General features: G+C 39.8%; 1 protein-coding gene across 3 annotated transcripts in view; it reads left to right on the forward strand.

Annotated features, from left to right (window-relative positions):
• Positions 1-15931, forward strand: part of ARL15 (ARF like GTPase 15) — a 394621-nt gene that overhangs the window by 137462 nt on the left and 241228 nt on the right. For all 3 annotated transcript variants that reach the window (XM_028106525.2, XM_028106523.2, XM_028106524.2), the window contains exon 2: positions 3084-3228. In XM_028106525.2, the coding sequence (XP_027962326.1) occupies positions 3084-3228 (145 nt within the window). The remainder of the gene's footprint in view (positions 1-3083; positions 3229-15931) is intronic.

Consider the following 15931-nt stretch of genomic DNA (forward strand, 5'->3'; position numbering starts at 1 on the left):
GAGGAGATGAAACATACACGTGGATTACAGTGTCACTGCTAAATTGCTTTTCATGTCCAAAGTGTCTTGGTGACCTAGAGAAAATTAACAGGTGATCTAGATATTAATGAGTTTGGCTGCAAACGTTTTTACATTCTGGATTTTAAAAAGAGCATGAAGGTGAAATTTTGGAACTTCAAAGTTATGTTGAGTAATACTGGTATATGAATAACTTAAACAGGGCAATATAGCAATCACCTACAATTTTATTTTGTATTTAAGATTTGATTGGCTGGACCAGGATAGTTGGGTCAATCTCCCTCCAGGAGATAGTCTGAGGGAATTCTGGGAGAGGAGCTGAACAAGAAAGGGGCAGTCGGGAGCAGGAATAGGGTCTCTCCCTTCTTTCCCCAGTGAAGATCAAAGTAGCCCAATGAGAGAAACCACAGTGTGGTTAGTGGTGTTGCCTGACGTAGTTGAACATGGCAGAACTCTCCCAAGTGAATAGCTGCTAGTCAGTGGTCCTCTTTGAGGGAACACATGTGTATATGCATGTACGTGCATATGCAATACATCTGCTTCTTCGAAAAACTCACCATGAGTCCAGGAGACTTGAGGATAAAGTCTGCAAGAAGTCACACTATCAACCAACCTTCATGCAAATCCAGGATGTGATGTGTTGGCATCTAGGGCGCTCTTTATAGTTGTGGTCATTAATTTTGTAGGAGAAGGCATAATGGAACTCAAATAATGCCAAAGAACAGCAACTAATACGAGGGAGTCGGAGGGGTTGCTATATGCACGCAGACTGAAATAATTAGGGCTCCTCAGGCTTGAAAAGACGGAGCGGAAATAGGATTAGAGTTTAATAAATTTGTGAAGAATATGGATTAGATGATCATAGAATTGTTTACCAGAAGTAGGCAGAACCTCTTAAAAGCCGAGAAGTGAACTGAGGACAGCAAAAGCTCTGTTATACTGGGCAAGTAGACCCTGTACAGCAAAATCACTCTTGAAAACTGGACTGACTTCTGGCATTGAAGGGAACTGAAAGGGTCAAGGGTTACTCTTATTTTGATATTATTTTCTTGAAATGTGAGGGTTCCAGGAAAGAATAGATGAAGCTTCCTAGTAGTTTTTACATTTTTCCCCCCTTAGGTGAAATGTCAGTGTTGTGGGTTCTTGATTGAACATTTATTCATTGAAAGTAGATTCTATGCTGTGTCTTCCGCTAAGCCCTGGGGACACTGGGATGAAGATGGAAAGAGGTGGTTTAGTGGTAAATAGGAAACTGTGATGGTCGGTGTGGTGACTTGACAAATGTGCCATAAGAGCTTGAACCAAATTGCTAACATCCTCCAAGGATCAGATCAGGTGCCCGTGGAAAAGGGGTGCTGAAGCTAAGACCTGAAAGCTGACAAGTTCACTGAGCCAAGAGCTAGAGGAAGAGGGCATAGCATCTCGGAGTGCCTGGAGGTGTGAGAGGGGGTCAGTGTGGCTGGGGGGGCAGAGTAGAGGGAGGAGTGAGTGGCGAGGGGTGGGAGAAGAGGCTAGGTGGACGTGAGGGGGTTGGTGGGGATTGGTGGAGCAGATTATGGAAGACTTTGTAGATCATAAGGGTTTGGACCCTAGAACAGTGGAGGTCACTGAAGGGAGTTAAACAGATAAGACCAGATTTCATCTTTATAAACAATCATGGTGGCTGTCGTGGAGAACAGGGGGCGAGAGTGAATATACTGGGGCCAGTGGGAGAATGTTGGTGTTGTCCAGGTGATGGAGGCTTGGCCTAGAGAGAAGTGGACATGTTCTAGAGCTATTTCAGAGGAGGTATGGACTTACTGAGTGACTAGGTAGGAGAAATATGAGAGAAAACCAGTCAAGCTTGACTTATGAGAGCCAATTAGGCCTCAGATTTTACCTGAATGAGAATTAGCACAGACTTTTTATAGGACTCTTCTCTCCTGGTCTCCAGATGATCTAGCAGTCAGTAGGTCTCTCTCCCTCTCCCTCTTTTTCTCTCCTGAATTATCGGGGATCTAAATATTTCAGGCCCTACAAGTCGGCACATAATTGGCCCCTAATAAATGAATGTCAAATAAGTAGAAAGATCATACACTACCTAATTTCCAGTCTCCTAAATCTTCCTGCCTTTAACTCTTGCAGAGCAAACAGGTTCTTGCTGTGCCCAAACTGTACAACAGTGCATAGTATCCTGAGGTCATTTGACCTGAAACAGAATTTGGCCCAGGTCAAGATGGCAGTGATATATACGGGGACTCCGTTGAATGATTTCTAAAAGCTTTTTATTCTCAAATAATACCAGAGTTGGAAGACTAACAGAAGGAATTTTCATCAGTCATTAACATTTTACCATGTTGGCCTTATCACAGTCCTCACCATATAGAGCTGATGATGGACACAGATTTAGAAATTTTCTTAACCCATTAATTATGGACGTCAAGACCCTTCATCTCTAAATACTTGATTAGTACATGTTTTCTCAGAACAAGGATTTTCCTTTTATAAAGCACAGTACAGTGATTAAATTCAGGAAGCATGACCTCATGCAACACTGCTATCTATTATGCAGTTGCTAGGCAGCCCTCACCTGTTGTCCAAATCTCACTTCTGCCATTTTCCTCCACCTGTTCCATGGGTCCAATTCAGAAGGCATTGCATTTGTTTATCCTGTTTCTAATCTTCTCAAACCTAGAACAGTTCCTCAGCATTTGACTTTTAAGACATTGAGATTTTAGAGAACGGGCCTGCTGTCTCGTGGAATGCTCCTCAGAGTGGTTTTGTCTGAAATTGTTTCATGCTTGGATTCAGGCTGTGCATTTTTGGCAGGAAAGCTGAGAAAGGATGTCATGCTCCTCACAGGGTGCCTGTCGCAGCAGGAGGGGAGCCGTGAGGTCTACGTAGCTCTCATTCCTTAACTTTGATCACTTAAGGTGATGTCTTCTGGGTTTCTCCACCTTGAAGTTACCTTTCCTCCTTATAATGAATAAGTTATTTAATTACTTCATACTTAGTCATTATAAATGTTACTAAGCTTTGTGTCCTGTCTTATTTAAAAGAGCCCCATTTCCCCCCTTTCTTGGCAGTGTTTTAGAGCACTCTGCTGCAAGGGACCACCACCTGCACGACCTGAATATGACCTGGTTTGCATAGGCCTCACAGGCTCTGGCAAGACCAGTCTATTGTCAAAGCTCTGCAGTGAAAGCCCTGAGAACGTCGTGTCGACCACAGGTGGGTACTGTGCCAGGGTTCTACCCCTTTCTCTTTTTCACCCCTCAAATATTCTGGTTTCTTATGCTATTTGTGGGACCTCTCTCTTCTGTTTGTGGTTAAATGCTTCAGTCAGCTTATTTTTGGGTGTTCTGTTTTTCAAAGTAGAGTAGGGGGTTAGAGGCATTAAGTTTCTGTACCCTGTATCTCTCTTGTTGGATATTTCAATGCCACTGGACAAGTCAAGCTCAGGAGAATATTAGTACAAACTAACACTGAAACCTGGAATTCTAGTACTGTAACAAAATAGCTTCCTGTCAGGCTCACTGAGTGCTAGTCTCCCTTGAGGAGTCGCTCTGGCCTACTTGTGTTGGTCGTACACTCCCTAAACGGTTCACCTGGTGGTCTGACTCTGCTTTCCTCAGAGCTCCTGTCTGGAGGAGAGTCAGTGCAGGAACCACTGATCAGGCTATGTTGTTTCTAGACATGGCCAAGAAGTCAGTTTAGGCAGTGGTTCTCAATCAGGAGAGACTTTGGGTTGTCCCAAGTAGGGGAGGAGGCTGCTGGCTTCTGTTGAATGGATGCCCAGGATGCCACCAAACATCCCACAGTGAGCAAAACAGGCCCTCACCACAAGGAAGGAGTGAGAGCTCACTTAGTGGCTGACTGGGTTTGAATGGTGAGCAAGAACGAAGCCAGAGATGACTCAAATCCTGGTTTAGGTGATAGGTGGGTAATGGAATCATTAACTAGGATTTCCTATCAGGTAGGAAAAATACTGATGACCAAGAAGAGCCTTACCTCAGTGAGGGTCAGTATTTACCATCAGATAAGTTGGGTTTTTAGAGCTTTCCAGATTTTAGAAATGTAGATGAGAAACTGTGGACTTGTAAAGCAATAGAGAGAGCGCCATTAAAGGATGAAGGAAAGAAGGTGCCCGGTGGCTCAGTCGGCTAAGTGGCCAACTCTTGATTTTGGCTCAAGTCATGATCTCAGGGTCCTGGGAATAGGCTTCGCACTCAGCGGGGAGTCCACTTGGGGTTCTCTCTCTCCCTCTGTCCCTCTGTCCCTCTGTCCCCACCCTCTCTCAAATAAGTACATCTTAAAAAAAATAAGAAATAAAGGATGAAGAAAAGAGTAAAGGTGTTTATGATAATTGGTTGAGATGACAGAGGGTGAGCAGAGCTCAAGACTGGCCTTTCAGGTGAAGCCATTCCTGTTTCCCCTTTCCCCAGGACAGAACTGAGGTCTCCCTTCTCCCCCACTATACATTGTCCGTATTTCTGTTATTTCGTGCCTACAGCACTGCTGGCTACATTTATGTCCCCCAGCCTGGGGTGTAAGATCCTAAGGGCAGAGATAGCACACTTTATTTGGCTGTATATACCCAGAACCTGGCACAAGCTTTGGGCATAGCTCCAGATGTTTTTTGAGTGAATAGGAGGCAATAGTAACTTGAATTCTGTTTTTGCATGAAGCATCAAAACTCTGTGCGCCTTATAATGGCCTTACATGGCAGGTAAGATTTCTTTTTTTCCCCTCCAGATTCTGTCTTTAAATCATCTGAGGCTTAAAGATATGGTGACGTGGCTGTTGCTGCCCAGCTAGTGATAGAGGTAGGGGCGCCAGTTCAAGTCTTCAAATGAAGTTTAGCTGTACCTAAGGCTTAGGATTTGTGATGAGAGTAGTATTTGCTGATTGTTGGTAAAATTATGGATATCTTTGGAGAAGTGGGTTATGAAATTATACAGACCTTATTAGTAATTCTTCCCAAGCAAAATACCGTTCCCTAAAATGTGTAAAAGTAATACAAAATATAGTCTTCTTCACTTAACCAGAGGTATAAATCAGAAGCACTCTTGCTAGAAAAGCAGTTTTGATTTGTAATGTAAGAGATTATTTGAAAATAATACTATAATTATTTGTAAATTATAAGTTTTATATCATTATTAAATTTTTAACATGTTCCTTATACTGGAACCAGTAGTTACGTCGTGTGCTAGTTGATTTTTCTGATACATTAGATGTTAAGTTGCCTAACGTTTTGGATATCAAGCTTCTGTAAATTGTCATCATCCTGAACCAGGCACAGTGACTTTTTGGAGGCCTTTTTGAAGGTCTCTGGCAGCAAGAAGTTTACACCCAGGTTAGGAACATAAGTTTTCTAATGACAGACATTTGATACTTGTTGCGTGCCAGGTGTTAAGACAACGTGATAAGTGCTGTACTTGATGATGAAAATGAGAAAGCTAACAGGGGTCATTTCTAATATGAGGAGTCAAAGAAGGCATAGAGGATGTTACATTTGAGAAGGGCCTCGTGATGACGAGTACCTGAGCAGAGAGGAATGGAGTGAGGAGAGGGAGGAGAGGGAGCATTCAGAAAACAGAGATCTTACTGGGTTGAGGCCAAGGACACACAGAGGTTAGGGTGTGTGGTGACCTGACACTGAAGGAGCTTCTAAGAGAGACGTGTACCATGGAGAGTGGATCCAGTGGGGACTGTAATTGTGGGGATGGAGAGATAGAGGCAGATATGATTGATGCCATCAGAGTGACAGTCATACAATGTCTGTCACCAATACAGAGGGAAGGAAGGAAGGAAAGGAAGAGATAAGAGTGAAGGGTGCCCTAATTTCTAGCCTAGTGATTGGGTGAATTGTAGAAAGTACGGAGAACAAGACAGGCAATTTTAAGATAAATGATGAATTTGGCTTTGGACGTGCTACTTTTGAGGTATTGGCAGTACTTTCGACAATGATCCAAATACCAAAAGACAAGCTGACTAGAGAAAGTTTAGATCTGGATTTGACAGACAACTGAATTGTGGGTTTGGAGATTGTCAAGGGATGATGGGTGGTAGAAGGAAGAAGGGTGCTAAGCACCAACTATGTTTCATTCCTTCTTCCCATATTTGTTGAATACCTGTTACATGACTGCCACTGATTTAGGCACTGAGTATGCATTAATAGACAAATGTTGGAGCTTACATTCTAGCATCTGCATTAGACAGGGACTCTAAGCCAGGCTGTTCTATATGGTATCATATAGTCAGATGTGAATAAGAAGCCAAAATAATTGGCTTAAATAATCATCAGTCTTAAGTCTGAGAAACGGCTTTTGGGTGTGATGACATTATGGCCATTAGTGAACGGTTTTAGCGCAGAGTATTAGAGTCAAAACCTGAGCGATGAGGGAGTGGTGAGCAAGCAGAGGAAATTACAGTATATAGACTGTCCTTTTCACTCTTGGCCCCTTGGCTAAGACTGCACATAGACTGCTCTTTCAAGAAGGTAGACAGTAATAGAGGAAGCAGTGTCCAGGAAATTTGTTTTTATAAAAGGATAAGTGCTGTGTGGGCATGCTAGTGATGGACAGAGGTATTAAGGTGGTGGTCAGAGGGAAGGAAAGATGAAGATGCTCAACAGAGGCAGTGACAGCAAGGATGAGTGAGGATTTCTGATTCTGTCAAGAAGGAATAATTGGAATGGGTTTACCCTCTCACTTAAAATAACTGGGGGGAGGGGTTGGGGGACAGACAAAATATGAAACTGATTTCGAGAACATGAATATGAAGCAACAAAGCATAGTCATCCCTGAGAGATGAGAAACAAATGGGCTGAGCCCTGCATTTACCCCAGCTTACTGCCTTGAGAGAGCTCCTCGGCCATGGCACGCTTCCAGGGGGAACTGAGGTGGAGTTCAGTAGACTCCCTACATTGAGATGGAGGAAGAGTTGGAGAGACCAAGGCAGCTGGGGTTCATGGGACACAGTAACGGAGAGGAAAGAGTTGTACAGGGAGAGAACCCTGGAGATCTACAGAGGGTCTCCCTTGAGTATCCAGGATACTCAGTGCTTAGCCTTGTTCACACAAGGCTGAAAGTTAGGGCTGTTCCCACTAGCCAGATTGGAAAAGTCATAATTCACAAGGTACTGGGCAGAGTACTCAGGAGGGTCTTGCCTTTGGAGTCCGCCCAAAGCTGAGCACTGCTCTAGACTCACCTAGGAAATCATATTAACAAAACCAAAAGCTCAGTTTCCTACTAACTTTAATGCATCCTAGAAAAAAGCTGCAGGAGATTTACAGAAAACAGAATTACCCAGCACTTATGGCAAAATTCACAATGTTGGACATTAAAATATTACCAGCGATGAAAAAGGCAGGAAAACATGATTTATAGTGAGAAGAAAAATCAATTGAATCTGACTCAAAACTGACACAAAGGAATTAGCAAAGAAAGACTTAAAGCTGTTACTGTAACAGAATTCTGTCTGTTCATACAGTTAAGTAGAGACATGGAAGATTTTTAAAAGACCCACATAAAATTTCTGGTGGTGAATACTACAGTATCTGAGGTGAAAATATGCACCAGATAGGATTCACAGCAGATTGCACATTGCAGAAGTGAAGAGTAATAACCTTGAAGGCCATTAGTATTAGAGGCTGTCCAAAGTGTTGAGGAAGGGAGAAGAAAATGGAAAGTGCAAAGAGCAACATGAACTGTGGGACAATTTCAAGTCCCCAAACATGGGTCATTGGAGTCTGTGAAAGTAAAGGATGGAGAAAGGGACAGAAAAAAAATATTTGAAGAAATAAGGTCTAAAATGTATTTAAACTTAAAACTACCAACAACAAATCCAAGAAGCCCATTAAACCTCAAGAAAGAGATAAGAACAAGCTACAATGAAGACATATAATAAAGTTTCTCAAAACCAGTGATAAAGTGTGATGATTAATTTTATGTTGTCAACCTGGCTGGGCCAAGGTGCTCAGGTATTTGGTAAAATATTATCCTGGATGTTTGTGTTTTGGATGAGAATATTTAAATCAGTGGACTTTGAGGAAGCAGACAGCCCTCTATAATGTGAGTGGGTCTCCTCCAATCAGCTGAAGGCCTGAATAGAACAAAAGATGACCACCATTCCACCCTCCGGCAAGGAGGAAATGTGTGTCAGGTGGCCTTTGGACTTGACCCGCAGCATCAGCTGTTTCCTGCTTCTCCAGCCTACCAGGCCTACCCTGCAGATTTTAGACTGTGCCAGCCTCCATAATTGAGTCAACTCCTTAAAATAAATCTGTGTGTACATATACCTCCTATTGGTCTGTTTCTCTAGAGAACTTTGGATGAAACAAAGAAAATCTTAAAAGGAAGTAATGATGTTACAAAGGAACCATGATAAGAGTGACATCAGATTCCAGTGTTTCTCACTGGAAACAACGCAAACAAGAAGACCGTAGGGCAACATCATTAAAATACTAAAGGGAAAAAAATTTATCGACCTATACCCAGCAAAATTACCTTGGAAAAAGACAACTTTTTCATTATACCTTTTTATTATACTTTTGTTATACTTTTCCAGCATTAAAGGATGTGTTAAGTCCTTCAGGCAGAAGAAAAATGATTCCAGATGGAAGTCTGGATTTACACAAAGAAATGGAAAGTACAGATATGGTGACTACAGGGGTAATTATATAAGATTTAGTTCTTATTTAAATCTCTTTATAAGATAATTGTTTAAAAAATGTGGGGTTTATAACATACATGAGGTAAAATGCAGGAGAATAATGGCATAAAAGTCATATTGGAAAAAGAAGTATACCACTGTAAGGTTCTTATATGTAGAGTGGCTTTAACACTTGAAGGTAGATGAACTATGATCAGAGGTGTACTATTATAACCACTAAAATAACAGAGTGTTAGCTAATAAAGCAACAAATGAGGTAAGATGGAATTATCAAAAATTATCCAAAAAAGGCAGAAAGAAAAGGAACAAGAATAGATGGAATAAATAGAAATCAAGTACTAGGGTGATACACTCAAACCTAACCGTCAATAAGCAAATTAAATGTAAATGGTCTAGACTTAATTAAGGGACTGAGATTGAGATTAGATTAAATAAATAAAAATAAATAAAAAACAAAAAATAGGACCCGACTCTATGCTGACTTGAGACAAATCTTAAAGACACAAATAGGTTGGAAAAAGATGTATCGTGCTAACAGGAGTCAAAAGAAAGTTGGAGTGGCTATGTTATCAGAAGTGGTAGATTTTAGAGCAAAGAATAATGCTGGGAACAAAGAAGTTCATTTTATAATGAGATCATTTAATCAAGAGAACATAGTACTAAACGTTTATATAACTGTTAACAGCTTTAAAATACACAAAGTAAAAACTGATGGAATTTAAAGGGAAACAGATAAACCCACATGTCAGATTTTAATACTCTCTCAATTATTGACAGAACATGTAAGAAGAAAATTAGCCAAGATAGAGTAGACTTGAAAAATGCTATCAGCCAACTTGACTTGATTAACATTTATAGAACACTCTGACAGTGGAAGACGTTCTTCTCAAGTGCATGTGGGAAATTAATTAAATTAGACCACATTCAAGGATATACAGCAAGTCTCAGTAAATTTAAAGGGATTCAAGTCATACTAAATATGTTCTCAAATCACAGTGGAATTGAATTAGAAATCAATATAACAAGAAGATTTCTGAGGAAATCCCCAAATATTTGGATACCAAATTACTTTTTTTTTTTTTTTAAGATTTTGTTTATTTATTTGAGAGAGAGAGAATGAGAGACAGAGAGCATGAGAGGGAAGAGGGTCAGAGGGAGAAGCAGACTCCCCGCCGAGCAGGGAGCCCGATGTGGGACTCGATCCTGGGACTCCAGGATCATGACCTGAGCCGAAGGCAGTTGCTTAACCAACTGAGCCACCCAGGTGCCCATATACCAAATTACTTCTAATAACTTCTAAATAATATCTAAATAACCCACAGATCAAAGAAGAACCCAAAGGGAAATTATAAAGCATTTTGCACCGAATGAACATATGACACATCAGATTTGTGGGATGCCTCCAAAGCAGGGCTGTAGAGGAAACTTACAGCACTAAACATCTTTATTAGAACAGAAGAGCCTCAAATCAGTGACCTCAGTTACTACCTTAATGAACTAAAAGAGAAAAATGTATTAAAAATAAAGTAAGCAGAAGAAAAGAAATACTAAAGACCAAAGTAAAGTGGAACTCAAGCAGAAGGAAAGAGAAAATCATTGAAACCAAAGCCTTGTTCTTTGAGAAGATGAATGAAATTTGCAACTCTACCCAAATAGATCAGGAAAAAATATTCAGACACTAATAACAGGAATGAAGAGGAGTTACATAAATGTAGGTTTTATAAATATTAAAAAGATTATAGTATAAACAGCTTTATACCAATAAATTTGACAACTTAAATGGAAAAATTCCTTGAAAGACAAACCATCAAAGCTCATTTAAGAAGAAATAGAAAACTCAGATCTGTATTTAATGGAAGTGAAGTCTTAGTTAAAAAAGAAAACTTGAACTCTTGTCAGCTGCACTGGTAAATTCTACCAAATTTTAATGAAAAAATAATGCCAATGCTACATCATACCATCCAGAAAATTGAAGAGATGGAAAACTTCCCAACTTGTGTAAGACCAGTAAGTTTAATGCCAGAACCGAAGACATTACAAGAAAACTATATAGCAGTATCTTGAATGAATACAGATGCAAAAAGCATAAATATAAATTTAGCAAATCTAATATATCACAAAGTGACATTTATCCTAGGAATGCAGGGTTGATTTCACACACACAAAAAAATAAAATTTAATTCATAATATCAAATTAAAAAAATGATTCAAATACAAACAAAAAAACCTCAGTTTCTGATAAAACTACAGAATAGGAACAAAAAGGAATTTTCACAACTGGTAAAGGGCATCTGTGAAAACCCTACAGCTACTGTCATTCTTAATGATGAAAGAATTATTTCCTCCTCAGATCAAGAATAAGAAGACACGGAGGTCTGTTCTCAACACTTCGATTCAGCATTGTAGCAGAGATTCTAATGGCATTAGGCAAGAAAAAGAAAAGGAAAGGAATAAGTAAAACTATCTTTATTTGCAAATGACACAATCATCTATGTAGAAAATTTGATGGAATCTACAACTTTCTATCAGTGAATTAGAGACAGCAGATGTGAATTAGAGCTGGTAATCTTGGAGATATGAAAATTTGGAGGATATCTTGATCATTAATTTGGAGAATGTTGTCCATAAGAATAGAAGCAGGAAGAGTGTGGTGGATAAACGTTAGCTAAGTACTGAATTCATTCAGATAGATTACCAGACTCCCTGAAAAATTGATAAATGGAAATGCAGAGGTCCGTGTATAAGCAGATGCCACAACTTCAGGTGGGAAATTATTAAGAGGTGACTGTGGTGAAGTGGTCCAAAAGCATTATAAGGAATGCACGCTTGTCCTGGGTGGCACTATTAGGGAAAGGAAAAGTTCTTTTGGCTAGCATAAGGAGGATGGAAAAGTGCAAGAAAATGTTGGAGCCTAGAGAAGACTTTTCTTCATTCTTAACAAAACTGAGATTCCATATGACTCCGTGAAAGGGCTCCATCGTGATGAAGGAAGGGCTGGCTTGGGAATGAGAGGCCTGAAGAAGGATATAGGAGGGAAGAGAGAGATGCTTCCTGGTTGAGTCTTGTGTGTTCACTGTAGCTAATGAAGGTAGGTAAGAGGTTGGAGAAACTAATTAGCGATGACAGAGGAAGGGGGAAAGAAAGGCAGCAGAAAAGAGCTGAGCAGGCTGATTTTAAGTTATCAGTGGACCCACAAAAACCGGTCCCCACTGGAGTTCCAGATAAGCGCGGCTGGTGTGTTCAAACCTACTTCCTGGTTCTTTTTGTTTGTTTGTTTGTTTGGATCAGCGGGGTGTGTGTGTATGTTACTGAAGAACAAAGGAGGTGGAAGGAAGATCCCAAAATAAATGACAGAGCCTAACAGCAAGAAAAGATAACTAGAGGGAAAAATGAAGTGAGAAAGCTACTGGTGCATGTGAACATTTAATGTGGAAGATGGAAGAACAGCTGCAGGAGAGTAAGGAGAATGACTCATGAAGGAAGAGACCAAGGGCCTTAAGTCCGTTTTCCAGTAATTCTAAATGTTTATAAACAAGACAGATGTAAGAAGAAAATAATGTTGAGAAATATTTGTAACGGGTATTAGAGTTTATGGCTGTCCCACTTGGAGAAGTCATTCATACTTACAAGTAGTATCTAGAATGCAATCAATAAATGAATTAAAAGAGATATTTCATAAAAAGAATTAATGGCAAAGAAATAAATGGGAAAGGTTCCACTTGGCCAGAAATTCAACTTGACTAGAGAATAAACAAGAAAGATGTTAATTTTGTACTCAAATTTACCAATATTATTTTTTCTTTATGATAAGACCCAATGCTTGGTACGGTTGTGGTAGCATGCATTCGTGGTGGCATTGTGATTGGTGGTGTCCCTTTTCTTGGAAAGCAATTATTCATATAAATCAAAGGTTACCAAAATCTTTTTGCCTAGTAATTATGTCACTGAGAACTTAAGCACATAATTTCAAAGAAACCATACACACAAAGCAATTCTTGCAACACTTGTATAACTAAAACTTTAAACATCCTATAGCAAGGGGGCTTATTAATTAAATTCTAGTACCTCCATTGAAAAGATTATAGATTGAAGAAGTAGTCTTCTGTTGAAGAAAATTTACATTTGTTTTTAAAATTAAACGGCTTTTGAATGAAAAATGAGAAAAGAATATAAAAACAGCTGTGCTTTGATACAGCTGAATTATATGTGAAATTTTGTTATTTTAAATTATAATGTTTTGATAGCAAGCCAATTAAAAGTAAAATACTTGCTGGAAGAGTTGGGAATGACTGAAAAGAGAATCTACCTTTGAGAATTTCTTAAAAGCATCACAAGAGAGGTATGTCCATCCAATTTTAGCAAGACAAGAATGTCTGCCCTTTCTTCAGAAGCAAAGGGAGTCCAGACTTTATTGGATGGTTAACTTCAGCAATCTTTTACCTTTGTCATAATTTTTAGAAGATACTTAAATTGTCAAAATTTAAAGGGCCAAGAAACCCTCCAGAGAGTGATTGGAAAGCTTGCACCTTGGTCAAGAAACAAAAGTGATCTCTGGAAAGCTTGCGCCTTGGTCGAGAAACAAAAGTGATCTCTGTCCCGAGTGAATTCCTTGACTGAAGATGCATGAGGAATTTGTAGATAAAAGGGTTGTTAACCTTGTAGATTACACAGAGACTCTGAACTAGAGGAATGGAGTTTAAAGGCTTGGGATAGTATAGTGATATAACCTGGAGAAAGCTGAGCACCTGGAATTGAAAAAGGTTGAAGATCTCCTCTATGGATACTTACTACTACACTTGGAAAAAAGTCGGGTGTGGTATGCCATTCAGTTAAAATAGAAAAAGATCGTGATAATTTGAAAGAAATGTAGAAAACGCCCATGAAAAATTGAATGAGGTGTTTTTAGAAACTTAAGTGTTTGCTACATATGTGTTAAGTCAACAAGAGAAACAAGTTAGAAAGTCCAATTTTGTTATCTGCGAAAGGATTGTTTAATAAATGCCCGTGGATTAAATTTGTTTTTAGGATACTGAAATCATATTTAGAAGAATCTCACTAGACTGGAAGAATTGTCCAAATGTCACATAAATCATGCCCTGGGTCTAAGTCAAGGCCACCAGATCTGTGGAATGCCTTTGCCTTCAACAGTTGTTAAAGTGATCCAGGGATTTCAGAAGTACACACAAAGTATCCATGTGCAAGTGCACAGACTTGTGTGTTAGGGGGGTGGGGAGGTAGTTGGTCTGTAGATCCAAATAAGATACTCACATGTGTTCCACAAATGAGTAAAAATAGACTAGCCTCACTCCCCAAACTAATTTTGTTACAATTCCAGGAAGGCTTTCCCTGCATAAAAAATGTCACATCATCTCCCTCGTATCACAGGTTTTGCTGAATTTAAGGACTAAAAGACAAAAACTGAAAGTCTATGCAAACAATTATTTCCCCAAAGAGTTACTAAGTCATATATTTATTAAAATTTGTGGGGTTAAATCTTAGGGGAGGTTTCAGTCTTAGTAATGTAGCTTAGAGAGGCCAGGAAAAAATGACTGCGTAACTTAGGCTTCAGCCATCAACTTGTTTGAGTGGGGTCTGGGGAGACCTGCCCACGAGGCCTTCAGCCAAATACTAGAGGCCATTGATGATTGACTCTGTTGTTACTGTCATTTCCTCTTTCTTGTTTAATATAAATAATGGAAACCTAATGCTAGAAAAAACCTCAAGGAGCTTATCTAGTCCACTCATTTTGCAGATGAGGGATTCAAGGTCAAGAAAAAATGTGGCTGGTGAGTCTCAGAGCTGTGGCTAGGACTTCTAGGACATCAGCACACTGACTGCTTGTGGAGAGCATCAGAGGATGCCTATTTTGTGGACAAGGAAGAGTGATCAAGCCTAGTATCATGGCCGAGTTGGATATTTCTCTCCCCTAGTAAGTTCCTGGTTTTGTTAATGCCAATGAAAAAGTACTTTCTGAACTTAGGCTATTTTTATTCCATTAATAAGGCATTGTAGTGTGCCCCCCAAGAACACTTTACTTTGGTTCTTCGTATTAAATTATTTATAAAGAGGCAGAATAGTGGGTTTATTAGGTGTGTATGTGTTTTGACAATCAGTTTCACCAGTATTTAGTTCAAAATTGGACAGAATCCTGTGAATTGATCAGGTTGTTGGTGTCCAGAGGCGGTATAGAGCTTTGGTGACAAGGCCTAGGGTGAAGTTTTTAAGATGGTACCCAGTAGTAGTATTTCTGGCTCACTTTCCTCCTCGATAGTAGTGCTGTGATGTTAGGATTGTTGTGACAGTTAAATCAGGAAATAAATAAAAACTCTTATAGCATAGATCTTTAAAGAAATACTGCAATCATATTATGTGCCTCTCACTGGCATACAGGATATACCGCACAACCTTTCTCTGGTAGGGATTCTTGCCGTCTAACTGGGGAACAGACCTAAAACAAAGAAACTGATACGTAATTATCACTGAAAATTGCATAGACATACTGAGTACTGGAAGAACATGGATCCCCCAAAATCACCCTATATGAGGAATGCCATGGAAAGCTTGCCTGATGAAGTGGAGTTAAAATTGCACCTGAAGGATGAAGACTTTGCCAGAAGGGCAGAGGGCACCGACGGAACAGAATGTGCAGGGGCCCCGAGTTGGAAAGGACATAGCTTGTTTTGAGAACTGAAGATGAAAATGAGGGGGAAATGATACAAAATAAGCCTGGGAAAGGAAAGAAGAACCAGACCAGGTCGAGCCTTGTTGGATGTTTTGAACTATACCCTGAGTAGGGAGAAGCTACCTATAGGTTTTAGCCAGGGGAGTGATGTGAACAGATGTGAATTGCAAGACGGTCACTCCTGCTGATGTGTGGAGGTGATTGAGCAGGCCAATGTGAGATGCAAAGCGTTGAGTTAGGAGGCTCTTGAAGTTGTCCAGATGGTGGTGGTGGCTTGGTCAGAGTTATGGAGAGAAGCGGACCTATTTGAGAACTGTTTTGTAGATGGAATTGACAGGCTTTGTTGACTGGAATTAGGAGAGGGAAAGGAAGTGCTATGGAAGATGCTAGATGTTTAGTCTATAAAAGTCCTCAAATGTTTTCATTCTGTAGGTTTAATTTTTACCACTGCTTTCATGTTATATCAGACCTTGAGACTGCATGTGATCTTGACTGGGAGAAATTTAAAGCCTCCAGTAGTCAGCTGTTGACTATTAGTATTCTGAAATTTTAGCTTTATTTACTCAACACTTTATA

This window comes from Eumetopias jubatus, unplaced genomic scaffold (genome assembly GCF_037043125.1).
Source record: "Eumetopias jubatus isolate StellerSeaLion01/CBP00866 unplaced genomic scaffold, mEumJub1_p1.0 scaffold_5, whole genome shotgun sequence".
Taxonomy (NCBI): domain Eukaryota; kingdom Metazoa; phylum Chordata; class Mammalia; order Carnivora; family Otariidae; genus Eumetopias; species Eumetopias jubatus.